The sequence below is a fragment of the Eretmochelys imbricata genome, chromosome 6 (assembly GCF_965152235.1).
Source record: "Eretmochelys imbricata isolate rEreImb1 chromosome 6, rEreImb1.hap1, whole genome shotgun sequence".
Lineage (NCBI taxonomy): Eukaryota > Metazoa > Chordata > Testudines > Cheloniidae > Eretmochelys > Eretmochelys imbricata.
Genome location: NC_135577.1, coordinates 66,089,516 through 66,117,361, shown reverse-complemented (window position 1 = coordinate 66,117,361; position 27,846 = coordinate 66,089,516). Strand labels below are relative to the sequence as shown.

General features: G+C 42.8%; 1 protein-coding gene across 1 annotated transcript in view; it reads right to left on the bottom strand.

Moving 5' to 3' along the window:
* Window positions 1–13,195, bottom strand: part of TTC9 (tetratricopeptide repeat domain 9) — a 33,293-nt gene extending 20,098 nt beyond the window's left edge. The window contains exon 1 of the mRNA XM_077820253.1: window positions 12,895–13,195. Within this exon, the coding sequence (XP_077676379.1) occupies window positions 12,895–13,195 (301 nt within the window). The remainder of the gene's footprint in view (window positions 1–12,894) is intronic.
* Window positions 13,196–27,846: the final 14,651 nt, after the last annotated feature.

The following is a 27,846-nucleotide window of genomic DNA, read 5'->3' as shown; positions in this document are numbered from 1 at the left end:
TATCTGTTGGCTTAGATCACACACAGGTGGCCAAAGTGGAATAGTAAAGCAGGACTGAGAGCTGATGGTTCAGTCAATCCCTCAGAGATGCAATGCACTCTAAGGCCTCAAGAGTTAAACTCTGAGGAAAACATGCGGACTACTTCCTAGCTTGTGAATGAATCATGACCAACTGGTGCCACTCCTGATGGAAAGAGCCACGCCTCACTGAGTGAAGGAATCTTCCCTTCCTCCTTTAAACACACAACAGTCTGACCAACACTGACGAACCCGCCATCGATACTTCAGTCCTAGCCACACAGTGCCCAGTATCAAACCTCCCATGCCTGAGCAAGCTGACAGAGAAGCTAGCAAAAGGCCACAAGCCCCTCTAACTGAAGCTAACAGTCTAAATCCAGCTGAGTCTGGATTCAGGCCAGGACATGGAACTGAAACCACCTTAGTGGCACTGATGAATGATCTCCTGTCAGTGGACAGAGAGAGGACACACCTTCATTCTCATCCTCCAGGACCTCTCTGCAGCATTCAATGCTGTTGACTATCAGATTCTGCTATCTCACCCAAGAGAAGTGGCAGAGATCCAGGGTAATGCGTGAAAAAAGTTTTGAGTCCTTCCTGGTGGGACACACCCAAGAAGCAGTGATGGGAAAAGACATCTCCACCACTAGACCACTCACTTGTGGAGTCCTGCAACGATCACTTCTCTCTCCAGTCCTTTTCATATCGACATGTAAGCACTAGGTGAAATGGTCAGATGACATAGACTCAAGTGCCAACAATATGCAGATGACACACAACTCTACCTATCCTTCACCGCACAGGACCACACCACTACCACCAAGTTGGCCCAGTGCATGGATGATATCTGCTCATAGATGAACAGCTAGCTGAAGCTGAATCTTAGCAAGACAGCAGTGATGCTGGTGGATACAGGAAAGTATTTTGAAGAGCTTGCAACCACATGCAGTTTTCATTGGTTGAAGATACGCACCCATAATTGGTCAACTCAGTCCATAGTCTAGCAGCACTCTGATTTCTCGCTGATGCTAAGCTCTTGCATAGCAGTATCTGCGAGTAATGCTTTCTACCAGCTCTGCTTGATTAGAAGACTCCATCCCATCCTGGTGGATGGGGACCTGGCTTCAATTATTCATGCTTTCGTCACCTTTCGGCCAGACTACGGCAATGAGATACACCTAGGCATGAAACCTTCAGCACTTAGGAAACTCCAACTAGTTCAGAACACTGCCGCACACCTGAGCAACACCGGCTACTGCAAACATATCAAACTTGTCCTCTGCTCCCTACACTGGCTTCCCATAGAATTTCAAATCAAGTTCAAGGTCTTGCTCCTTATCTTCAAAGTGCTCCATGGACTGGCCAAGGCTATCCAAAAGATTGTGTGACGCTCCATAAAGCCTGCGATCGACAATTCTGTTCGTCTGGTACAATGGAACTCTCAACAGTAAGAGTAAAGCTCCTCTATGCAGGAGACAGAGCTTTCTCCAGGGGTGATCTGAGTCTATGGAATGAATTCCACCAGGAACAAAGGACCACCACAAACCTCATCACTTTCCGCTGTAAGTGCAAGGCGCGTTACTTTGGCACTGCCTTCTTTAATATAAACACATAGCAACAGGTATATTTAAAATATAAAGACACACCCTACTGCAAGACATCACTGCACAGGTTTCTCCCTCTGGGGAGAGGAGGCAAGAACAAACAACATGTGACAGTCATGATGCTTAATGCACTACTGGAAGGTGCTCAGATACTAAAGAGATAAGTGTTTATAAAAACCTATACAGAATAGAATAGTGAAGGATGGTTCTTTGATTGCTGACCCAACCGCTTTTCTCAATAGCACTTAGGGAACTAAATCAATGGACATGAATAGTGGAGTTCTGCAGCTTGTAGTTCAGAGGCAAGAGGGGTTGCTGTTGTCAGTGATGCAGAACTTTCCAAGTGAAAGCCTGCTACCAACTGGATGTGGGCAAATGCATCCTGGCATTATGCAATCGGATGGCACAGGAAAGGGGGAAGGGATTTGTGAGCAGTGGTTAATAAAGCATGAGCCTTAGCAGGACAGAGTTGTAACACATCCAACCCTAATATGCCTGGCAAAGGGAAACATAAGCACGTTTGCTGATTTTCAAAGCTGTTTTGTTTTACACAAAAGGTTCCTGCTTCTTCATCTGTGCCTGCAGGGAAGTAAGTCACAGAATGCTGAATCTGTGATGTCACAATGACCTCCATGGCAACAGACTGAGCAGTCACAAAGACAGGATTTTGACTGCACTTTAACATGGAAAAAAGGAAAAGCTGGGTGAGAACTTCCTAATGGGCATCCTCGATCTTCACTGCAAAGAAGAGCCTGGATGCCTATGCAAACAGGTGGAAACAATGAGGAGGAGCCAGCACCAGATCAACAACTAGATCCCTAGTGGTCCACAGATGTTGATATATAACAGATCTCCATCTAGCAGTAGTGAATCGCTTTGGGATGGGAAGTTGGTCTGCACAAACTGAGTTAATCACGATTATTATTTAATCCTAGATGCCACAATAGTCTTCAGGGCCCCATTGTGCTGCATGCTGTACAATTACATACTAAAACATGAGTCCCTAACCTCAGGAATTCACAATCTATGAAGACAAGTGACATACAAGAGGTGAGCGATGTCAGATGTACAATTTGTATAGATATTTGCTTTTTAAAAATTATAAACAGAGGAAATACATGTAAATTGACTGATTTCCTGTCAGCAGTCACAGCAGAGGTGGGTCTTGAGGAGAAATGTGATGAGAGAGAAGGTGGTTTGTATTATGGATCAGTTTGAGGGAGCATTGTGTGAGGAAGGGCACTGTGGAGGAGCAAGAGACAGTGACATTGCTGTGAGGATCTGACAAAGGAGCGGATGTGGCTACCATTGTTGGCAGAGTGGAGGAATAGGGGACAGTATGATAAAAGATATAAGCAAAAGGGAAGAGAGCTGTGAAGGGCCTTCAAGGTGAGAAAAAAGCTTGAACTTGTGAAAGAGAGCCAGTGGAGGAATTCAAAGAGCAGGTATCAGGGCTGGGCTGTGGGTGGCCTGAGTGCTTGGATCAGTTAACAAGTTGCAGTCAAGAGATGACTAGCAGAGTCGGGGTCAAGCCAGGTTTGATGCATGAACGGGGTAAAGACCAGACCTTTAGAAATGCGATGGAAGAAGTGGGACGCTATGGATGTGGCCCAGATGCATGAGGGTGGAGAAGCTGAAGATTTTATATCAAGATTTTAATCAGCCTCAGGGTGATGGTGTTTTAAAAGTTATGGAGAGTGCAGTGGAGAGAATAGAGAGGATTTTGAAGGAAAGATCAGGAGGTCAGCTTTAGCCATACTAAGCTTAAGTTTACTGTGAAACATCCAGGATGAGATGCTTGAGGGACAGGCTGAGAAGCAAGAATGAACAGAAGGAGACAAGTTGAGCAGCTAGGAATAACTCTCACACTATGGAAAGGTTTGAAAACCCTTGTGAGACTCTGGAATAGTCACTTAAGTGAGTTGAAACTAAACACAAATGCATAGGTAGCTGTTTTCCTTCTCTGTGATTGTTCTTCACTTGGGAAGTTATGAAATATCACCAAAGAGAACAAAGAAAACGACTAGCCAAGTAAACTTTTGGTATAGATGGTCTTCATGTTATAGGCTTGCTTCATTATCAAGTTCCTCTCTTTATTAGATTTATTCTTTTCTAAACTCCATGCCACTGTTTAGAATAGTGGTTCCCACACTACGGGGAGTGCAGAAGAACGTTCAGGGAGACTCGGACCAGCCCCCACAGGGGGCAGGAAGGGAGCGCCACCCAGCCCCGCTCTGCTCCCAGCTCCACTCTGGCTCCTGCCCCAGCCCCACCCCCACCTCCAGCCGAGGCCCTGGCTTTGGCTCCTGGCCCAGCTCCCAGCCCCACCCCCAGGGGGACGCGGACAGATTACATTACAGGTGAGGAAGGGTATAACCTAAAAAGTTTGGGGACCACTGGTTTAGAGTATGATAGCTCTGTTCAATGTATTATTAGCACCAGCTGGCATGTTTTAGGGTAGATCAACTCATGTGTGAACAAAGACTATTCGTAGAGGGAGGCTTTACTATATTTGGTGCACATTGTGTCAGGACATTCAGGAGAAGTTTGGCACTCAGAGAGATGTGATCTAAGCACAAGGCTAGGAGTCAGGATTTCCTGAGTTCTAACTGCACTTCAGTACTGCCTTGCTGGGTATCCTTGGGTAAGTCACTGAACCTCCCTGTGCCTCAGTTTCTCATCTCTACATCTGGGGATAATACTTCCTGCCTCACACAGAGCTTATGAGGAATAATTAGCTTGTGAATGTTAAGTGCTCTGAAGACGGGAAGTGCTCAATGTTATTCCAGGGACAGCTCAGCTACTTTACAGAGGGATCTTTCAGCACTATCAAAACCTTAACGTCCACATTTAAAAACAAACAAGAACACAGTGTGTGGTTTAAAACCATTGTAACTTTTTTTATCGTTGGTTATTGCTGATGCTACCTCCTTTCCACATTATTATTCAGTTGCACATAGAAAAAGAAACTGGTAGGGTGGCAAAATTTGACTTCTCCCTTTTAATTATACCTCATCTCACGCATCCTTTGCTCTTCCTCTCCTCCTATTGTTCTCCCTCATTAGGGCTGCATTTTAAGTGCCAGGCTTATTGGACTTGGGTGTAGAATCTTAATACAGTCCAGTCTGGTGTGATTCCAACCCCTGGACCCACCCTACATAGGCTATTTATTAGGATACGAGGAAGTGTAAGAGTATTTGTTGTGACTCACTAGGGAACAATTGCTGGAGGAAATTCCTGAACAGAATTTCAGAGGAGGAGATGGTGACATTGACAGGTAAAGCTATTGTGAATCCCTTTCATTAAATATATCAATGCACATCTCAAAGCAGGTGAGCAATCAATACATCTTGAGCAGAAAAGTTGATCACTGCCCCGTGGTTTTGGTTGGACCTTCTGATTCTTGCCATCCCCTGTTTGACTTTATTTTGAAAGCTTCATGCTGCTGCCTTACCACTTAATCTGCCTGCTCATTCCTCAGTCACCAGCTAGCTGGGTTAACTCCTCCAGAGAGGAATCGGACAGGATGTCCTGTGCATGCAGAGAAAATGCAGCACATTGCAGGCAGTCGGGCTGCTGTACAATGAATAGGTGACACATCAGCATTAATAGGCTTCTCTCAAATATAAAGACAACTGGGGATGGGGGCATCACTTCTGCTTGTAAAAGAATCTCAATTTTCAAATGGATTTTTTGAATCCATTTGAAAAGGAATACACACACTCTACTATGCACAGGTGCCTTCTCCCTTCCTACGCTATCAGTGACAGGTACTCTATTAGAAAGTTAGCAAGGGGCCAGAGAGCAGCTTACCTCTACCCAGATTTGGAGGAACTTTCATCCCATCCTTTTCATGCATATGTAACTCCATCTGCCTGAACAGGGGTCTCCCCCACCAGTCCCCCAAACAAAATGGCAGAAGTATTTTACAGTAGTAGTTCATATTGCCTCTCCTAAGATTGATATTACAGTGTTTGAGACCATCATCTAAATACGTCCAACACGCACACAAGCAGCATCCAATCCCTGCCTGTCTGCACCTGCACTACCTTGGGCTGTGATCATATCATGCCCTATAAATCAGAGGTTCTCAGATTCTCTTATCACGTGAACCAAAAGAGTTAACATCAGACAACTAGCCAAGTCTACTTTGATCATCAGCTAGGACATTGGTGATCTACAGACCACAGTGATAATCAAAACAGGGTTGGGTCTGCTCACCATTCAGAAGGGACTCCTTCCAAAGAAAACCCAGGAAGTGATAGTGGTGTTTGAGCTACTAGCTCCTTGCAATCCAACAGCCAAATTCTGCCACCCCTATTCGTGCTGAATAGTAACTTCCTCTGTGATTAGTTCTGTTTATTTCAGTGGGACTCCTTCCAGAGCAACACACTACTCATGATGAATACAGGTGGCAGAATCCAGTGCTAGGTCATCAACGAGCCAATACCCCAGCGTAGTGCTAGGGGGTTGCTATACTGCCAGAGGTGGCATCTTTTGGATGGGATGAAAAGGGAGGATCAGATGCATTCACAGTTATAAAAGACTACATGGCACTTTTTGCAAGAGTAGGGATGCTACTGGCTAAATTGTATCTTGGATCATTACATTCTGTAATACTTTGCAGTTATATAGTGCCTTCCAGTTGAGGATCCTAAAGTGCTTTACCAACATTTTAATTAAGATATAAACCCTTATAATAAATTTCATTCATGTAATTAATTAAGCCTCCCAATATCTCTGAGAGATGGCAAGTAGTATTATCTTCATTTTACAGATGGGAAACTGAGGTTCAAGGAAGTGAAGTGATTTGTTAAAGATGAAACAGCCAGCTAGTATCAGAGCCAGACATAAACTCCAGATCTCCCGACTCCCAGTACCATGCCTAATCTAAATGGCTATCACTCATCTCAACTGAAGAAGTTCTCTTCTCCCTGCCATGGCTGGATCGCAGTGTTTCTCAAATGTGGCCACCTCAGCCGCATGAGGCCACCGGAGGCTTTTCTTGTGGCCACAGCCTCCTGGACAGTGATGGGGGGAGGGGGTGGGAAGCAGTGGCTCCTCCCCCAGGGCTGCCAGCAGGGGTTGGGCCCAGCCCTCCTCTTGAGCCACAAATGCCAGAGGAGCAGGCAGCTGGTGTGAGTTCCCCACCTTCCCAGGGGTGGCAGGGCTCAGGCTTCTGGCTTCAGCCCTGGGTGACGGGCGCCAGACTCTGGCCACAGGGCTTCAGGCTCCATCCCCCAGCTGGGGGGTTTTGGGCTTCTGCCCCAGGCTCATCCCCCACATCACCCCTCCATCTACAGCTTTATTCTGGCTTGCCAGGGCTGTGTAAGTCTGCTGTGAAAAGTGATATTTGTATGTTTGTTAATATCACTTTTCACTGCCTCCCAGTTAGCTAGTAAATCTGCTGTAAAAAGTGATACATACAAATAATAGTTTTCACAGCAGCTGCCTTACTAACTAGCAAGTCTAAAAAAAAAAATCTGCCAAAAAAGCAAAAGAAACAAAAAATACAAGAATGTGCAAAGCACCTTATTTTGTTTCTATTCTGTTTAAGTCCAGTAAAGAATAGAGAAAACTGTACATTTTTATTATTGAGTCTGCAAAAAAAAATCCTACATAAATAAATTACAATGATTTGGACATGTGTATGTGCACATTTGTTTTTTTTTTTTCCTAAAGTTAATTAAATATTTTCGGAAAAATTGTCAGAGCGGCCACCGGCAAGGCCACCAAAAAACTTCTTGTGAGAACTCCTGGTCTAGGATGTCTGCTACCTTAAGCAAACACTTGTCAGTTTCCCTATCACTGTTTCACACTCACTCCTAACAAACATTAAAATTATGCTACTCTTAGCATTTTGCTGTGTTCAGAAGGACTGTCAGGGTTCCCTCCCCACTCTGAACTCTAGGGTACAGATGTGGGGACCCACATGAAAGATCCCCTAAGCTTATTTCTACCAGCTTAGGTTAAAACTTCCCCAAAGCACAAATTCTTTGCCCTTGGAGGGTACGCTGCCACCACCAAGTGATTTAATCAAGAATCAGAGAAAGGACCACTTGGAGTTCTTGAGGCTTGAGAATAATATCCTAACCAACTGGTTACAAAGTGATCACCAACCCAAACCCTTGGGTCTTAGGACAATAGAGACATGAATCAGGTTCTTAAAAGAAGGATTTTATTTAAAAAAAAAAAAAGGTAAAAGAATCACTTCTGTAAAATCAGGATGGAAAATAACCTTACAGGGTAACAAAAGATTCACAAACACAGAGGAACTCCCTCTAGGCTTAGTTCAAAGTTACAAAAAACAGGAATAAACCTCCCTCTTGCAAAGGGAAAATTCACAAGCTAAAACAAAAGATAATCTAACACGCTTTGCCTGGCTTTACATACTATTTTTGTCATATTAGAGACTGGTTCAGGATTGGTTTATAGGAGAAGGATTTTTCTGACCTGCTGTTTCTCTGCTTCCCAAGAGAACCCACTCAAAACAAAGCCTTCCCGCCCACAAGATTTGAAAGTATGTTCTTTCCCCATTGGTCCTTTTGGTCAGGTGCCAACCAGGTTATTTGAGCTTCTTAACCCCTTACAGATAAGGAGGAATTCTAGGCTACCCTTAGCTGTATGGTTATAACAAGGACTAAGACCCGTTCACCCATTCCGAGCAGAAATAGCCCTTTCCACAATTGAAAACTGTTATACAGTGTTGCTGGCACAGAATGGCTATTGCATTCTATCTCAGAGGTGGTTCAATTTATGGTGTGTGTGTGATCCCTGTTTGTATGTGGTTCATAAAGTACTTAAGAGCCTTCTAGATGAAAGGTATAGTATAAATGGAAGGGACAGTTAGTAATGTATTAATGACATTTGGCGAGTTCAAATTTGCTGCATGCATTCCTCGTACATTTATTTTATTTTATAAAATAACCTTTTACTCAGGAAAGCTCACCTCTAGTGCAGCATCAGGATTTCCCTGAGGTTTCTGTTCTTTACTCTATTTTCATTTGGGCTGATTGAGGCAAAAAAGAGGTCAAGTGACTTGCTCAAGGTCGCAGACAGTCAACGAGTTATAATGAAATGTTTTCTTAAAGCTATGTTTGCCTTGTAATCATATGTTTATTCTACAGGGCTTTACGTTGTTAGATTTTTTTTTTTTTTTTACCCTAGCAATTTCAAGGAACTTAAACTATGCTGCCGCTCTTGTTTTTGGTGAAATTGATCAGCAATATTCAGGGTAAAAGGAGGGTTTTTTGGCAGGCCTCTATAAAACATTGCAACACTAGACTTCACAAATGTGATGAGTCCTTTTAAGGCCATCATACTGTTGTATCTTAAAGACCATAGTATTGCTAGTAGCTTAGTGCAAGAGATATTAGCAGTATTGCCAACTCCACGCATTCAAAAATCATGAGGTTTCCCCCGCCCCAAATCATGAGATTGCCCTAAAAATCTTTGATTTTTAAAACTCCAAATTTATTATTTTTATATTTGTCATCTGGTTTTTGAGCCTTTAAGATTAATGTTTTCCAGCTTCTCTCCCCCCCACCCCCGAAACAATGAGACTTAGAGACTTAAAAAAAAAAAATTGGATTGCATGACTCCAGGTGCTTGGACTTAAGAAAACCTCCAAATACCATAAGACTCACAATAAAACTGAAAGAGTTGGCAGTACTGTATTACGGTGAATACTTACCCTAGCCTATGTGCTTCCCTGACTGGTACAGTCTCCCAAAAAAGTACGATATACAATGCAATGCATCCCTGAAATGGGAGAATGTAGTGGGCACACAAAAAATGACATTGCAAAAGCAAAGAAGGACTTGCAAAATGCTAAGCTTAGTGGAGAGATTGGAAGCACTAAAAAACCTGATAATAAGGAAACTCAGATGATAATCCTGAATTATACCAACAAAACTGTCTCACTCAGAATTGGTGCATACTCCTCTTAAGTGCATACTGCTAGCAAAGCCCAAACACTATGCAGATATTTATTTATTCTAAATTTTTTTAAAAAAATAGAATTCTAGTGCTCAGAAGCAGAATATCCTGTACCACCTCCTTGCTTCCCCCACAAATATACTGATTTCTGCCCTAATGGTATGTGCTATGTTGATGTCTCCTTGCTAGAGCGCTCTGAGTAAATAATTCAGTGGCTTCTGTTGAACCTCAGTTTACATGATTAAGTCCTACTGCTACACCTCTTGCTGTTCTCAACAGAGATTCTTTTAGTAACACATCCTAATCATTATGGCAGTTCTGGACCGGTTCCCCTTTACCTCACTCCTTTTCCTTTCGGACACCAGTTCAAAGAGAATCCTGCTAGAATTTGACTTCTAGAACTCGACTTGTAGCTGCGACACTGCAGTTTTCTGAGAGGAGACTCTCCACTTTAATACGTTGCGTATTTTTTCCAATGTTTACATTTTAAGACATTACATTGGGCAAACATGAAATCATATACTTTGGAGCCAAATTCTACTCTCTGTTACATATGTGCAATCCCACTGAAAACACGAGTATAATAATTGTCCCAAGTGTAAGAGTAGAATTTGTCCTGCTTCGGTGTCTTCACAAGGGAAACACTGCAGATGATTCTAGGTTTAATTATGCTCTTCTCATATGTTTAAACAGTTTAAAGTTAAGTAAAATTTGTTTAAATCTAGGTTAAACCGTAAGCACACGTTCTTCCATTGTCTATTTGCCACTGTTTATGAGATTTAATACAATCAGCAATGGTTTAAAAACAAAACAAAAAAAAACCCAACCCAAACCAGAAACAATAAATAAATGAAGTGGGACTATTATTATGAGCAGAAAAGGGATTGTAAACATTTCCACCAAGAGCAATTTGTATACTCAGCAGAAATATTAACAAAAAGCTAACAACATCCATCCCCTCCAAACCTATTTACCTTCTAGATACATGCCTAATTTATATCTCAGGACTGAGAGAGAAGATATTTCTTGTTAGAATGTTTTAAGACTAGGAACACATTAAACTGTATTAAGCTATTAATAGTATTATGGGTTCTTTATATAACACTGTCAATCTAAACAAGCCTTACAAACATAGAGTAGGATGTTTGATTTGAACAAACATTCACGGACGCAGATTTTTTTTCTTTTCTTTTTTAGAGACAAAATTACACTTAGGTAATTACAGTATTACAGTGACACCTTTTCTTTCCCCATATGCCATTTAAATAATAATTGAAGGAACCATAATATATCCAATTAGAAAATGTGTTCTAAAATGGGCCTAAATTCTGCCGTCAGTTACATTCAAACAACCCCATTAATTTCAGTGTATGTGCAGGGGTGTAAGTGAGAGTAGAAAATTGATCTACTTTATTCCGCATTTTTTTCAGCACTGCACAACACAACAACAAGAAGCAAAGCTAACCAGCTGTGCCTCGACAAGTCAAGTGCAAAGTGAAGGTAATGGCTGACATGCTAATATCCTGGCTGTGGCCAAATTTTTGCCAGAGTAACGAGGAAACATAATTTTGGAAAAGAGTGGAATTTAGGGGGAAAGAGGGGAGAATCTAAAATTGTTTTTTATTTATTCTCTCCCATGTATACACAAACAAGATTTTTTGGTTTTGGAGGTTCCTAGTAAGTATAAAAAAATACTATTTTTGATATTAAAATAGCTTCCGATCTTGCAGTCCTTACCCAGGCAAAGCTCCTGTTGAAGTCAACACAAGTTCTGTCTGAGTAAGGACTGCAGGATCAAACTATAAAGCAGTGTAACCCCTCCATAAGAGTATTCATTCAAAGCAGATGGGAGGAAGCCAAGTCAAATGCATTGATGCATCTACTGGCTAGTGTGGCAACTAGTATCTAGCAACTAGCTAGAACTCTATTAGCTATAAAAGTTAAAAGAAAATGTAGATTTTTGTATATATCTAGTATCATTTGTGGTTATCAAAATGATTTCCAGATGTTTCCTTTCTTACACCAGAGGTTGTAGGACAACCCTCCCCCCCTCTAATATTGTAAATTACAGGCAAGCTATCTAAAAGGATTGAAGGCAATCTCAGGCTGAAAAGAGAATGCTGTATAATCTTAGAGAATTCATGAATTTTACTTTTTATGTATCTGAGCACTCGATACAAACATAATTCTGTTACCTCTCTATTATATTTTTAAACAGCCGTACAAACATTACAGTGCTTGTGTGCACATGTGTTTAGTAGTAGTAAGAATGGAGATGAACCCTAAAAAGAGATGATTTTGATATGTGTTCTCTATATTTGGCAAGGAGGACTAGCAGAATGCTGCACCACTCCCAAATAGAACAGCAGAAATACTTCTCTCAAACATATGAAAATAATATTTCATACACACAAAAAGGAATCACTGAGGGTATAATATATAGGGGCTGTGTGATTCCTGGTTAATAATAAGAAAAGGTGAGGAAGGGAGGGAGAAGGGACAAGACTATAAAGCAGACCCATAGTTCCCCCTAAGAAATACCCAGGACCCTTTGTTTTTAGTTTTTATTCTGTTTAGTATTTCCTGGACACTTCAGTGTTTATTACAAAAATTTTAAAATGGGTGAAAATCACTACAAAAAAATTAACTGTACTGTTTTCTGGGTAAATATAGGGGTTAATATGGGAGATGGGAGGGCAGAAAAAAAGCACCAACTAAAGAAAAGGAAGAGTATTTAATGTAAAAGTAGTGCAAGCAAAGTACATTAACAGTGCCTACACAATATACAGGCACAGGCATGTGTGGGCATCTTCTACAACACTGCCTTACTTTAAACAGCCTCCCATATACACTTAGACTCATTTATTAACAGAAACGCTCTTCCTGATGTAATGTCTTGGATTTTCTTAACAGAATCAGTATTTTCACTTACTGGAGGGGTCCAAAATTCGGGTAAAATGGGTAAAACCCGAACAACAGCATTTGTAAACCCCGAGAATTTTTCAGCAAAAATGGGCAAAACCTGCACAGGAAGAAGGGCCTTAGAGCTCCCTGACCCCCCGAGTCAATACTGCTGCTCTGCTGTAGTGCTCCTGCTGTGAGGGGCATGAAAGACCTGGGGGGTGGGGAGGGGGGAAGAAGATAGAAATCTTGTCATTGCGCCCTTGCTTTGCAAGCGGCGCTGGAAAGTCGGGCACGGGGCACGATCAGCCGCCCCCCGCACAAAGTTATTTCTGGGCTGGGGGCCGGGGTGCGAGGATCCCCGGGGCGAGCCCCCGGACACAGAGCAGAGGGGGAACCCAAGCCCCTGGCGGCGCGCCCCGCCCCCGCTGACCTGCCAGGCTGGTGTAACAATCAATCTCGATGCTCTCCGCGCTCTGGCTCTGCTCCGCGCTGAGCGCGGCGCCCGGGCTGGCGGCGCAGCCGGCGGAGGAGCCGGGCTCCGGCGGCGGCAGCCCCTTCAGCTCCAGCAGCGCCCGGTGGTACTTGCCGATGGCCTCGCGGAATTTCTTGTCCTTGTAGCACTGCGCCCCTTGGCTCTTGAACGCCAGGGCTCGCTGGAGCAGCTCGCCGGGCTCCGCACCAGCCTGGGCTCCCGCGGCGCAGCGCTCTGCAGCGGGGCTCCGCCGCTCCATCCCCGCCGCCCCCGCCGCCGCCGGGCGGGAAATGGGCTTCAAGCCTCGGAGCAGCCGAACGCCCCAGCGCCGCGCTGCGCCGCGCCGCCTCCCGCTCCCATCCTCCCGCTGCCGGGCGCTGCTCCCCCGCCCGCGCCCTGCGGCCCGGCTGCTGCTGCCGCCTCCCCCGCGCTCGGGGAGAGCGAGCCCCGGCTAACCCGGAAGGAGCCCGCACCGCCGAGCCAGGCAGGAGCCCAGCCAAGAAGGACGGGGGTGGGGGGGTCCGGAGCAGCCGGCGGGAGGCTGCAGCGCCGCTCCCCATTTAAAAAAAAAATCAGACAAAAAGCCACCTTGTTGCTTTCTGCAGCCAGGCACTTGTGCTCTTCAAGGCGCAAGCTCCAATTCCCTGGCCCTGGGTGCGAGTGAGAGGAGAGCCGGGGGAGGGGGATCGCTACTTTTATTGGAGGGTCTGTCATAAATACAAAGGGAAGGGTAAACACCTTTAAAATCCCTCCTGGCCAGAGGAAAAACCCTTTCCCCTGTAAAGGGTTAAGAAGCTAGGATAACCTCTGTAGCCCCTGACCAAAATGACCAATGAGGAGACAAGGGAAGGAACCTCGGGGGTTTCTCCAGGCCAAGTGCACGGCACCCACTAGGTCCTCCCGGTATTCCGCCATTTCTCTCCCCTCCAAAGCTGCCTGTGTGCCCCCTCCCCGCCCTTCCTATTTTCCCTCCCCATTTACACTCTCTCCTCGCCGTCCCCAGAGACCCCGTTTTTCCCTCCCCATCTCCACTCCCCCTCACTGCTTCCCTGCTTCCCGCCCCCCCCCCATTCTCTTGTGATTTCTTGCTTTGCACTGCACACACCCGCTCCCCCCACTCCAAGTCTCAGTCTGCTTTGCCCCATCACCAAGTCCACTGTCTCCTATTATGCTTAGACCATTTCAGGACATTTTGGAATTGATTGGATGTGGCATGTCAAAATTATTGCATTAGATAAATAGAGAAATGCCATTGTGCTGAGTGTTAGACCTCCTTTTGCTTGGTCAGATATGATATTTGCATGATGTATCAGGTAGAAATGAGACTGGGTGTGTGTGTGAATGTATTGCTAACCCTAAGCATCCAAAAATCACAGTACTTCCCTTGAAACATCTTCAAGAGGCCTGACTTGCAGAGGCAGGTGTTGAGCACTTTCTGTTGTCTCAGATTAGGCATTCCATATTGATTTTAAAAATACTCTGTGATTTAGAAATCAGAGGTGGAGGGCCTGTTTTTATGTAATTTGGAAACTGGAGATGGATAGTGTGTGTCTTAATCAAAGAAGTTAGAGGTGAAATGTGTGTGTGAAAAACACAAATTAAGGATGGAAAATTCCTATTGGGTCACATTTAGCCATCCAGTGGCAATACTGTCCAATGTCAATTCAAATTACTCGAGCAATCTCCTTTTAGATACATTTGATTGTAGTTTGATTTAACACAATCCAGTGTATGCCACTGAATTTAGAATATTTACTTTGCCTGGGGAAAGGAGAAGATAGTCCTAGCATGTCAACCACACTTTGCAATAGGTGTTGAACACCTCGGACACAGTCTGCACCAGCAAGACAGCTATTTCCAACAATGCTCGAAGGAAGAAAGGCTATGTATGACACACTTTGTCAAACACAGCAGGATTTACTAGTATAGGAAAAGCTAGATGGAAAAGAACATAAGAGTGGCCATACTGGGTCAGACCAAAGGTCCATCTAGACCAGTATCCTGTCTTTCAACAGTGGCCAGTGCCAGGTGCACCAGAGGGAATGAACAGAACAGGCAATTATCAAGAGATCCATCCCCTCTCACCCATTCCCAGCTTCTGGCAAACAGAGGCTAGAGACACCATCCCTGCCCATCCTGGCTAACAGCCATTGATGGACCTATCCTCCATGAACTTATCTACTGGTAGTTCTTTTTTGAACCCTGTTATAGTCTTCACAACATCCTCTGGCAAAGAGTTCCACAGACTGACTGTGCGTTGTGTGAAAAAATACTTCCTTTTGTTTGTTTTAAACCTGCTGCCTATTAATTTCATTGGGTGACCCCTAGTTCTTGTGTTATGAGAAGGAGTAAATAACACTTCCTTCTTTACTTTCTCCACACCAGTCATGATTTTATAAACCTCAATCATATCACTCCTTAGTCATCCTTTTCCAAGCTGAAAAGTCCCAGTCTTATTAATCTCTCCTAATATGGAAGCCATTCCATACCCCTAATCATTTTTGTTGCCCTTTTCTGAACCTTTTCCAATTCCAATATATCTTTTATGAGATGGGGCAACCACATCTGCACACAGTATTTAAGATATGGATTTATATAGGGGCAATATGGTATTTTCTGTCTTATTATCTATCCCTTTCTTAATGATTCCCAACATTCTGTTTGCTTTTTTGACTGCTGCTGCACACTGAGTGGATGTTTTCAGAGAACCATCCACAATGACTCCAAGCTCTCTTTCTTGAGTGGTAACAGCTAATTTAGACCCCATCATTTTATATGTATATTTGGAATTATGTTTTCCAGTGTGCATTACTTTGATTTATCAACACTGAATTTCATCTCCCGTTTTGTTGCCCAGTCACCCAGTTTTGAGAGAGCCTTTTGCAGCTCTTCACAGTCTGCCTGGGACTTAACTATCTTGAGAAGTTCTGAATCATCTGCAAATTTTGCCACCTAAATGTTTACTGCTTTTTCCAGATCATGTATGAATATGTTGAATAGGACTGTTCCCAGTACAGACCCAGGGGGACACCATTATTTACCCCTCTCTATTCTGAAACTTGACCATTTATTTCTCTTCCCTTTGTTTCCTATCTTTTAATCAGTTACCAATCCATGACAGGACCCTCCCTCTTATCCAATGACAGCTTACTTTGCTCAAGAGCCTTTGGTGAGGGACCTTGTCAAAGGCTTTCTGAAAATCTAAGTACACTATATCCACTGGATCCCCCTTGTCCAAATGCTTGTTGACCCCCTCAAAGAATTCTAGTAGATTGGTGAGGCATGATTTCCCTTTACAAGAAACATGTTGACTCTTCCTCAACAAATTATGCTCATCTATGTGTCGGACAATTTTGTTCTCTACTATAGTTTCAACAAATTTGCCAGTAAAGCCAGGAAAGGAGGATAAAGTGGAAGGGAAGACCCTAGAAACGTTTAAAATATATCAATTCAAGACACTAGCATGTCAGCATTCATAACATTATCAATGTTTGTATCCCAGGAGGGTAGATCAGTTATGCTCAACAGTTATTCTGTATCACAACCAAAATAACGACCATACATCCTCTAAGCCCCCCAGTTTGTTGGGTCTTTTATAAGCCACTCTCCCCAGAGGCACTAGCTTGGACATACTACTGCTCTGTCCATAGAGCTATTAATGCTTTCCAGAATTGTGATACCATGTTTCTTGACATTAAAGTAGCCTATAGGCATCAGCTCTTTGCTGATCCTGTGAATCTGAATGATTTAGGTGTTTCTCCTGATAAAAGAGAAATAGTTGAAAATGGAATAGTAACTTGAAAAGTAATTAGCATGTGTGTCCTCCCAGAACCCATTAGTAAACAGATGCATCCCCAGATCACATACCAAAGAAAACAGGGTCTGACATCTTTGACAAGAATCAATATTTTTAATCCCAACCTTGTGCAGAGGCAGAGACATTGTCTTTCTATGTGGTTGTACAGCATCTAGCACAATGGTGTCCCAATTTCTATTGGGGCCTTTGGGTGTTAATGTAAATTCTAAATAAGATGAGCCAGTGGCAAATTTCTAATGAGTAGAACTGGTAGAAATTTCTGGCACAAAAAATGTTATTGTCAAAAATTACCTTTGTTTGAAAACAAAACTTTTCAAGAAAAACTGTCAACTTTTATTTTGACATTTTTCCAACTTTTGCAAAAAAACCCACAGCATTTAAATTGATATCTTAAATTTAAATAATCATTTATTGAAAACCAGTAAATAATTTCAATGGTGATTGTGAAAACCATTCTGATAAAAATTTTAGTGGAAAATATCGTGGAAAATTTCATGAAAAATGGAAAATCTGAAACCCATAAAAAGGAAACCACTTCCAAGTGTCCATTTTTTTAATTGACTTGGTTTCAGGATTTTTGACCAGCTGTACTAATGAGGATTTTTAAGGCAGATTCAATACCACTGACCAGAGGATATTAGAGGATATTTTTACTTTGAAACCTGTGCCTAATGAATGGCCCTAAATGATTCTAACTTGGCCTCATGGAAGACTGAAGAAAGGTATAGATGTCTGAGGTTTGTCTCATAAAGGACCCCGTTTCCTTAAGAAATGTTAATAAAGAGGTGGCTGCTGTCAAGGCTGGTCCAAAAGAAGCTAGTAGCATGGCCACAGATATTGCCATAACCAGGGCTTCTGCAAATTATTGATATACTAAGATCCGTAAAAGATCTGAAGGATGTCTCTTCCACAGCCATGACCCCTACAAGAAAATATGGGTTATTTTAGAATATTGCCTCAGCATGCAATAGAGATTTACATTTTTGAGTTCTACCAGATTGGTCCAAATTCTCCTAATATCATAAATTGCTGATCAGTACAATATGGAGTCACTATATATGGCAAGAGAAGTGTCTGAATGATTTTCCATTCTATGGGCACCTTAAGCTGGATATGGAGTGCAATACCGTACGCCCCAATGTGAAAGCTTCCTAATATGCCTCTGGGCTAGAGACACTAAATCTGCTATTAGATATGTATAGGGCAATTTAGCAAAGGACAATTTGGCTCTTGACTCTCTCCCTCAAGAAATGAGCTAAATATTCTGTTGATTTTTAGTAAAATATTTAGGGAAGATAAAACATGTGAAATGGATAAGGCTCTTTGTTTTCAGTTTTTATGGATTTTTACTGAAAAATTCCTTAGTTTTACAAAAGCTATATTTTGTTTTTCACTGATTTGCACCTGAATTTTGGACTAGTCAAATACTTGAAAATACTGATTATGTTAAGAAAATCCAATACATTATATTAATTAGTTTAAATGTTAATAAGAGGCAGTTTGTTAAAGTAAAGCAATGTAGTGGAATATACACACACATGCATCCACCTGCATATGTGTACTTACTATTAAGGTACAATTTGTTAGATAAACCACAGCAGTAAATTGTTTTTACTTTCAATACTCTTACATTTCTCTATTTGTTGCTTTTTTCTGTCCTCCCACCCCCCAGTATTAACCCTGATATTTACCCAGAAAACTGCGAAGTTAATTTTTTGCATAGATTTTCACCTGTTTTCAAATTTTTGCAATAAACACTGATAAGTTCCCAGGAAACTGGAAATAAAATAAAAACTGAAGACAAAGGGTCTTGGGAAATGTTGGCTGTAGAAACACTATGGCAGAACATTAATGTTAAAGACAGTGTATATGGCTTCTATTGAAAAATGTGAGAGCCTGTCACCTTCTCAAATCAGAAAAGATTTATTTATGGGTGCTGACTTGGTATCCAGATCTGTAGGTGTTTCAGCTGTATGAGGGTCCAGCAGAAATTCCAGGGATCAAAATTAGATTTCTCACAAGCTTATAAGACTAGCCACAGCTGTGATTTTATCCAGTTTATTTCAAAACTTGACAGAAGTCAAAAGCATCACCAAGATATTGGGCTGATACTCTGAGCTAAGAAACAAAGTACCATTCACATCAATTAACATTAATTCCTATCTTTAATGCCACCACAGTGCCCTGGTGCAGTCTAATGTTGGCTGTTGAGTCTGTCTCTTCGTTTGTGAGTAATTTTTCTATCTGTCTCTGTATCAGCCTAGGTGTGCCTTCCTGCTTGTCTGGTTGCCCCTGGGTGTGCCTGTCTTTCCTCCTTCAGATTGAATTTTCCTTAGCACATGACAAAAAGTGTACATTTGCATTGCTCACTTACTAAGCTATGTATGTGGAGCTCTGGATCACATGCACGGTAATGTTATTTTGGGATCTCCTTTTATTGTATCTTAATGTTCTACTCTCACAATTTACCTGAACAAATTAACTTCTTTTTAACAAAGAGTCATAACATTTTGAACTGTTGACAGTTGGGAAGTATGCTGCTAGGTAAAACTCTTGAAATAATTTGAAAGATATTGAAGAAATATTAGTGATGTATCTTCAGTCATCCTTCTGTCTATGATTGTATCTCCCTCTCTTTCTAGACTGTATGATTATTAATATAGTCAGAAATAGCATAGATGTTAAATTTCAGAACATGCTTCAAAAGTATTTGAAAGGGCTTCTGAGGAGGGTTGCGGATATGGGCCTTTGAATGTGTTTGGTGCTGTGATTTCCAGCTGGAGGTGGATTTTTCTGAGTGTATGTACATTTTTTTAAATGGAAATTTTTATGAATGCAGCATATATCCTGTGTTCTCAATCCTGCATTTGTGGTGCACTCAGAATTCATTAAAACAACAAGGAGTCCAGTGGCACCGTAAATACTAACAGGTTTATTTGGGCATAAGCTTTTGTGGGTAAAACTTTGTCCTCACCCACAACCATTTCAGATTTGGGGACAACTTATACCTTCAAGTCAGCGGTACTGCTATGGGTACCCGCATGGCCCCGCAATATGCCAACATTTTTATGGCTGACTTAGAACAACGCTTCCTCAGCTCTCGACCCCTAGCGCCCCTCCTCTACTTGCGCTACATTGATGACATCTTCATCATATGGACCCATGGGAAGGAGGCCCTTGAAGAATTCCACCTGGATTTCAACAGTTTCCACCCCACCATCAACCTCAGCCTAGACCAGTTCACACAAGAGATCCACTTCCTGGACACTACAGTGCAAATAAGTGATGGTCACATAAACACCACCCTATACCGGAAACCTACTGACCGCTATACTTACTTACATGCCTCCAGCTTACATCCAGGACACATCACACGATCCATTGTCTACAGTCAAGCCCTAAGATACAGCCGAATTTGCTCCAATCTGTGAGACACAGACAAACACATACAAGATCTTTATCAAGCATTCTTAAAACTACAGTACTCCCTGGAGAAGTGAGGAAACAGACTGACAGAGTGAGATGGGTACCCAGAAGTCACCTACTACAGGACAGGCCCAACAAGGAAAATAACAGAACACCACTGGCCATCACATACAGCCCCCAGCTAAAACCTCTCCAGCACATCATCAATGATCTACACCTATCCTGGAAAATGATCCCTCACTCTCACAGACCTTGGGAGGCAGGCCAGTCCTCGCTTACAGACAGCCCCCTAAACCTGAAGCAAATACTCACCAGCAACTACACACAACACAACAGAAACACTAACCCAGGAACCAATCCCTGTAACAAACCTCATTGCCTACTCTGTCCCCATATCTACTCCAGTGACACCATCAGAGGACCCAACCACATCAGCCACACCATCAGGGACTCATTCATCTGCACATCTGCTAATATGATATATGCCATCATGTGCCAGCAGTGCCGCTCTGCCATGTACATTGGCCAAACTGGACAGTCTGTACGTAAAAGAATAAATGGACACAAATCGGACATCAGGAATGCCAGTAGGAGAACACTTCAATCTTCCTGGACATTCTATAACAGATTTAGAAGTAGCCATACATACTTGAACAAAAAAACTTCAGAAACAGACTTCAAAGAGAAACTGCAGAACTAAAATTCATTTGCAAATTTAATACCATTAATTTGGGCTTGAATAGGGACTGGGTGTGGCTGGCTCACTACAAAAGCAAATTTGCCTCTCCCGGAATTGACACCTCCTCCTTAGTTATTGGGAGTGAACTACATCCACCCTGATTGTACTGGCCTTGTCAACACTGATTCTCCACTTGTGAGATAACTCCCTTCTCTTCATGTGTCAGTATAATAATGCCTGCATTTTTAATTTTCACTCCATGCATCTGAAGAAGTGGGTTTTACCCACAAAAGCTTATGCCCAAATAAATCTGTTAGTCTTTAAGGTGCCACTGGACTCCTTGTTGTTTTTGTGGATACAGACTAACACGGCTACCCCCTGATACTCAAAATTCATTGATTTCGAGGGGAGTTTTGGGTGCATGTGGAAGCGTATGACTGCGCACTTTATGAATAATCATAGAGGCAAACCAGAAGTCGTGCCTCTCTCCAAGTGGGCCAAGAGTGATTGTAATTGAAGTGATGCCAAGCCCTCTAAACTGGGAGAACGGCATCCCTGCCCAGCTTACGCATAAGGATAGAAGATCCCCAAGTTGCATCTGAATTCCAGCATACTCAGCTGCTGCTGCAGCTACAATCTGTCACCAGTCTATTAAGTCATTCATTACTTATTTCCGAATCTTTCATCTAGGTCTGCACCTCACATTACCTTACCCTCTCCCCACAAAAAGGAAAAGGAAGAGGTGGCATTTGTGATCAAGGCACGAGACAGGCTTGAGGAACTAAAAGCAGAGAAGCCTCTCTGAAATCCCTGGTCTGCATCTTACTTGTGTGTGGTTGTAATTGGGGAAGGAGAGGGAACAAAGGTGAAATCAGAAGCAGGAAAGCATTACCACATTTAATACAAAATCATTTTATTTTTCAAGATAATTTTTTTCAACGGGTGGTTTCTGATAACATGCAAGATTTATTTGACTGCGGACCAATGAGCAAACAAACTTCAGCCTATGATGTGCTTGCAAATTGTTCACTTTGAACATTCATTATTTGTGTTTATGGTTGGTTATTAGGTCATGTATTTGTATGACAGCCATTCCACAAATGTTTGTGTGACCAAAATCTTATTCACAGAAATGTTTGCCAATCAAGAATAATAAGAGATGCATGGACAAACAAAACAGCTGTTCAGAATTCAAATGAATGCTCCCAAATACTGGTTTTACAATATTTGATCAATTTCTTTCTTTCTTTCTCAAAAATGATGGCAAAGTGCTAAACACTGTACTTAACTGTGAAGACTAACGGAGCAACAACAGGCTAACACAGAGGCAGTTGATTAAGCTTACAGGTTTTCTCTTTGGCACTTTTAATTAAAATCAGTGCTTGCTTCAGCAGAAAGAGTCAGTCAAACCGGAGGAGGAATGGAGTGCTGACAGATGAAGTTTGACAAATGCTTGTACTCTCTTCTTTAAGACCTGTTGTTGACACTGTCACCGCAGCCTGCAGATGGACTATCTGTCTAACCAACTCTGTATTCTGGGTAGGATCTTGCACTTTATCCAGACTGAGCATGAAGAGGGGACCGTGATAATTGCTCTGCAGTGTGTGAAAAGAGTAAGTTAAGAAAATCACCCTTCCTACCAGACACATTCAAGACTTGCAAAATCGGCACTTTTGTTTCTTTCAGATCCTGTGTTGTTGTTATCACCACCATCTCTGTGTAAATGGTCGGGAACCTGAATTAGTGGACAAAATTAAAATGATCCCAAGATTGAGCAATCTTTATCAGTAACCACAGGTCTTGCATTGTTGACAGTCAGTACAAAACTAATGCCAGTGAGGTATGTGAAATCAATTTGTATACACTAGTAGTACCCCTTGGCACTTACCTTGTGATTTACATCTTCACAGCATTATAACCAATTAATCCTCATAACTCCACTGTGGAATAGGTAGGTAAGTACCATTATCCCCAGGAACAAGTACCAAATCTATTTTTTTCTCAGTAGTACTGACCTCAGATCTTTTTATTCAGCTGTAATCTTGGTTATTGGTGGGGGTGGGCCCAAGTCATCCAAACAGCTGTGAACTCGGGGAAAGTTTTGTTGCTCAGCCCTATCTCTGTTTATGAAATGAAAAATGAAGCGTGGGAACAAATTTGAGAGCTTGTGCTTCTAACTACTTGATTTGGGCCACAGTCAGGTAGTGAAAGGCACAGCTATTCAGATATGAACACACAGTTGATCTGCAGCTGCAAAATAGGAGCACTGATTTTTACAGAGAAAATCATACCTGCCAATAGAAAAGGAGTACTTGTGGCACCTTAGAGACTAACCAATTTATTTGAGCATAAGCTTTCGTGAGCTACAGCTCACTTCATCGGATGCATACTGTGGAAACTGCAGAAGACATTATATACACAGAGACCATGAAACAATACCTCCTCCCACCCCACTCTCCTGCTGGTAATAGCCCATCCAAAGTGACCACTCTCTTTACAATGTGTATGATAATCAAGGTGGGTCATTTCCAGCACAAATCCAGGTTTTCTCACCCTCCCCCCCTTTTTTTCCAAAAACCACACACACAAACTCACTCTCCTGCTGGTAGTAGCTTATCCAAAGTGACCACTCTCCTTACAATGTGTATGAAAATCAAGGTGGGCCATTTCCAGCACAAATCCAGGTTTTCTCACACACCCCCCAGCCCACACACAAACTCACTCTCCTGCTGGTAATAGCTCATCCAAACTGACCACTCTCCTTACAATGTGTATGATAATCAAGGTGGGCCATTTCCAGCATAAATCCAAGTTTAACCAGAATGTCTGGGGGGGGGGGGGGGGGGAGGAAAAAACAAGGGGAAATAGGCTACCTTGCATAATGACTTAGCCACTCCCAGTCTCTATTTAAGCCTAAATTAATAGTATCCAATTTGCAAATGAATTCCAATTCAGCAGTTTCTCGCTGGAGTCTGGATTTGAAGTTTTTATGTTTTAAGATAGCGACCTTCATGTCTGTAATTGCGTGACCGGAGAGATTGAAGTGTTCTCCGACTGGTTTATGAATGTTATAATTCTTGACATCTGATTTGTGTCCATTTATTCTTTTACGTAGAGACTGTCCAGTTTGACCAGTGTACATGGCAGAGGGGCATTGCTGGCACATGATGGCATATATCACATTGGTGGATGTGCAGGTGAACGAGCCTCTGATAGTGTGGCTGATGTTATTAGGCCCTGTGATGGTGTCCCCTGAATAGATATGTGGGCACAGTTGGCAACGGGCTTTGTTGCAAGGATAGGTTCCTGGGCTAGTGGTTCTGTTGTGTGGTATGTGGTTGTTGGTGAGTATTTGCTTCAGGTTGGGGGGCTGTCTGTAGGCAAGGACTGGCCTGTCTCCCAAGATTTGTGAGAGTGTTGGGTCATCCTTCAGAATAGGTTGTAGATCCTTAATAATGCGTTGGAGGGGTTTTAGTTGGGGGCTGAAGGTGACGGCTAGTGGCGTTCTGTTATTTTCTTTGTTAGGCCTGTCCTGTAGTAGGTGACTTCTGGGAACTCTTCTGGCTCTATCAGTCTGTTTCTTCACTTCCGCAGGTGGGTATTGTAGTTGTAAGAATGCTTGATAGAGATCTTGTAGGTGTTTGTCTCTGTCTGAGGGGTTGGAGCAAATGCGGTTGTATCGCAGAGCTTGGCTGTAGATGATGGATCGTGTGGTGTGGTCAGGGTGAAAGCTGGAGGCATGTAGGTAGGAATAGCGGTCAGTAGGTTTCCGGTATAGGGTGGTGTTTATGTGACCCATGGAAAAGAAGCCCTTGAGGAATTCCACCATGATTTCAACAATTTCCATCCCACCATCAACCTCAGACTGGTCCAGTCCACACAAGAGATCCACTTCCTGGACACTACAGTGCTAATAAACAATGGTCACATAAACACCACCCTATACCGGAAACCCTGACCACACCACATGATCCATCGTCTACAGCCCAGCAGGAGAGTGAGTTTGTGGGGGGGTGGGGGGGGGGAAACCTGGGTTTGTGCTGGAAATGGCCCACCTTGATTTTCATACACATTGTAAGGAGAGTGATCACTTCAGATAAGCTATTACCAGCAGGAGAGTGGGGTGGGTGGAGGTATTGTTTCATGGTCTCTATGTATATAATGTCTTCTGCAGTTTCCACAGTATGCATCCGATGAAGTGAGCTGTAGCTCATGAAAGCTTATGCTCAAATAAATTGGTTAGTCTCTAAGGTGCCACAAGTACTCCTTTTCTTTTTGCGAATACAGACTAACACAGCTGTTACTCTCATACCTGCCAATGAAGATCTCTGAGGCAAGGCAAAAGCCTCTGTGAAGTTACTGGTTCATCACCTCTAGCTTGCTGGCCTCATATGACAGCCAAGAGTTATGTGAGTTCTTTAGCTCATGACATCTGTCTTGCTAGGCTGATGTCAAGGGGCAGGTCTCTGTGAAATCACTAGTTTAGTACTAACTTTAGCATGCTTGGCTGATACCACGATACAGGACTAACAGAGGGTTACTAATGCAACAGCCATATCTTGCTGGGCTGATGTCAAGAGGCAGGCCTCTATTGTGATTTTGTCAGATCTCACAAGCTACTGCAAATGGGTTAGGGATTGGATGAGAGACCTCCTGGGAAAAGACAAGCTATTTCAGGAAGTATTGCTGGTGATTCAGAATATGGCACTCTTTCCTTAAAGCCAGTACTAAACCAACGCTTCAGCAGGATGAGAGGGAGGCTGTGCAGCTAGAGGTGCCATCTCTTGGAAGAGAGATCAGACTGAGACTATGTCTACACTAGAGACCTTACAGCGACAGACCTGTACCACTGTAGCTGTACCACTATAAGATCTCTTGTGTACCCACTCTACGCCAATGGGAGGCAGCTCTCCCATCAACATAATTAAACCACCCCTAATGAGTGGTGGTAGCTATGTCAGCAGGAGAAGTTCTGCTACTGACTTAGAACTGTGCATATTGCCACTTATGCTGGTGAAACTTATGTCCCTCAGGGGGGTGTTTTTTCACACCCCTGAGCAACATGAGTGTTGCCAACATAAGTGGTAGTGTAACATGGCCTCATGTTGTTAACACTTCTGACCATTAAGGAACCCATGCCATCGTTTTGCAATATTAGAGGTGTAAGCCCCAGTGTCCTGGTCATATTTGAATTTAGGTGTAGTCCTCTTGCATTTCCAGTCGGATATGGTATTTATCCTCACTTATCATCCTAAAATACAGTACACCGCTAAACAGATGCCATATTTCACCCTAGAGATGGCTCCATGTAGAGTGAAGTAATTCCTATAGGTAGCTTGAACAAGCAGTAAAGTTTGTAAATGCTTTGAAATCCATTTGATGAAAGGTGTGGTATAAATTTAAGATCTTTATGATCATGCATAGGTATTAGGAGAATTCTAAATGCAAATTTTTTGTTGATAAGAGAAAAAATAATAGGGACAGTGAGCCCTGGAAACAGTACCAGCTCAGAAGGAAGAACACTGCCTACTGTATTGCCAACATACCTCTTCCTGCACCACACTGGGTTTCCTGAGGCCCTCCAATCCAAGGTTTGACCAGACCCAACCTTATGAGGTCTGGTGAGCTCCCTGCTCAAGGTGGTGTGATTGCAAGCTTGCCATCTGAGCATTATCCTTATAGCAAAAGCTTTGGAATGCACAAACAACACTCTCAGCTTTGTTCTTTTGTTGCAAAAATGGTTCTGTTCCCAATTGGAGCAGCTTTTCAGCTCAGGCCTCCCCTCCCAGGGCACTGCAGTAATGTATGTTGGCCAACCCAGCCTGATAAGAATATAATGTTATGTATGCTAGGAGGCTAAGTGAACCTTAGGTAAAGAAACAACATTGCTGCATTCTGCAGAGAGAAAAGAAATTCTAATGCACTTGCCCTTGGTTTGTAAAAGCCTACCTACATTTGAAGGTCCTAATGTTGATAGTGGGATGCTGTACGTAAGTGGAGTGCAAACTGTGGATTATTACTGATATCTAACCAAGCCATTCTGTAGATTGTATTATGGAAAATTAGTTTTGTTCAATGATCCAAACAACACACTGCACTACAATTTTGTTTATAAAATGTATTTCTTTCTCTGTACACTATTAAGCATGGCCTATATTACAGCAATGCCCTGAGGAAAATGTGAATAACAGCCATCATAGCTTTAGTTCTCTGAGTGCAGCATAAAGCTGAAAGTGCAGGAGAATCCATCGTTAGAGCTGCCAAGAGAATTTCTGAGCCCTGGGAAGGAAGGAATTAATTTCTGAGCCCTGGGTCCTATAACTTCACAGCTCAGGAAAGGAAGATTTCCTGTCAACTGGAAGCCTTTGATTACAGTTCTGGCCTTTGAGCCTTATCTGAGGCCTCTCTATTTCCCCCTGCCGCTGCCTCAGGATTTTTTTCCATGATTTCCTCAGACAGCCAGAGCTCCCCAGCCTTCCTTGATGCTCTTATAACATTCATGACTTTCTGCTGGCCTGTTTCAATATTTCCCTGTGCCATCCTTCAGTGAATGTTATGCTCCCCAAAGTCCCTCTTGCAAATTGCATTCACTTCTGACCCTTCTCCAATGCTCTCTAACTCTCTTGTGCCATTAGATACTCACTGATCCTCTACTGACCTCTTCTATGCATCACTAGTCATTTTGGGAGGACACTGAAGTGTTCGTTTTTCTGCCAGAAGCTGGGAATGGGCGACAGGGGATGGATCACTTGATGATTACCTGTTCTGTTCATTCCCTCTGCAGCACCTGGCATTGGCCACTGTTGGAAGACAGGATACTGGGCTGGATGGACCTTTGGTCTGACCCAGTATGTCCGTTCTTATGTGGTGGCATGGAAATAACACGCCCAAAGACAGTGCAGTCCAGATAAGTGGATGATCCATCAAAATCTTCATTCTGCTTGCAAAGTCTCTGATCAAAGTAAACAGTGTAAGTGCTGCATATATA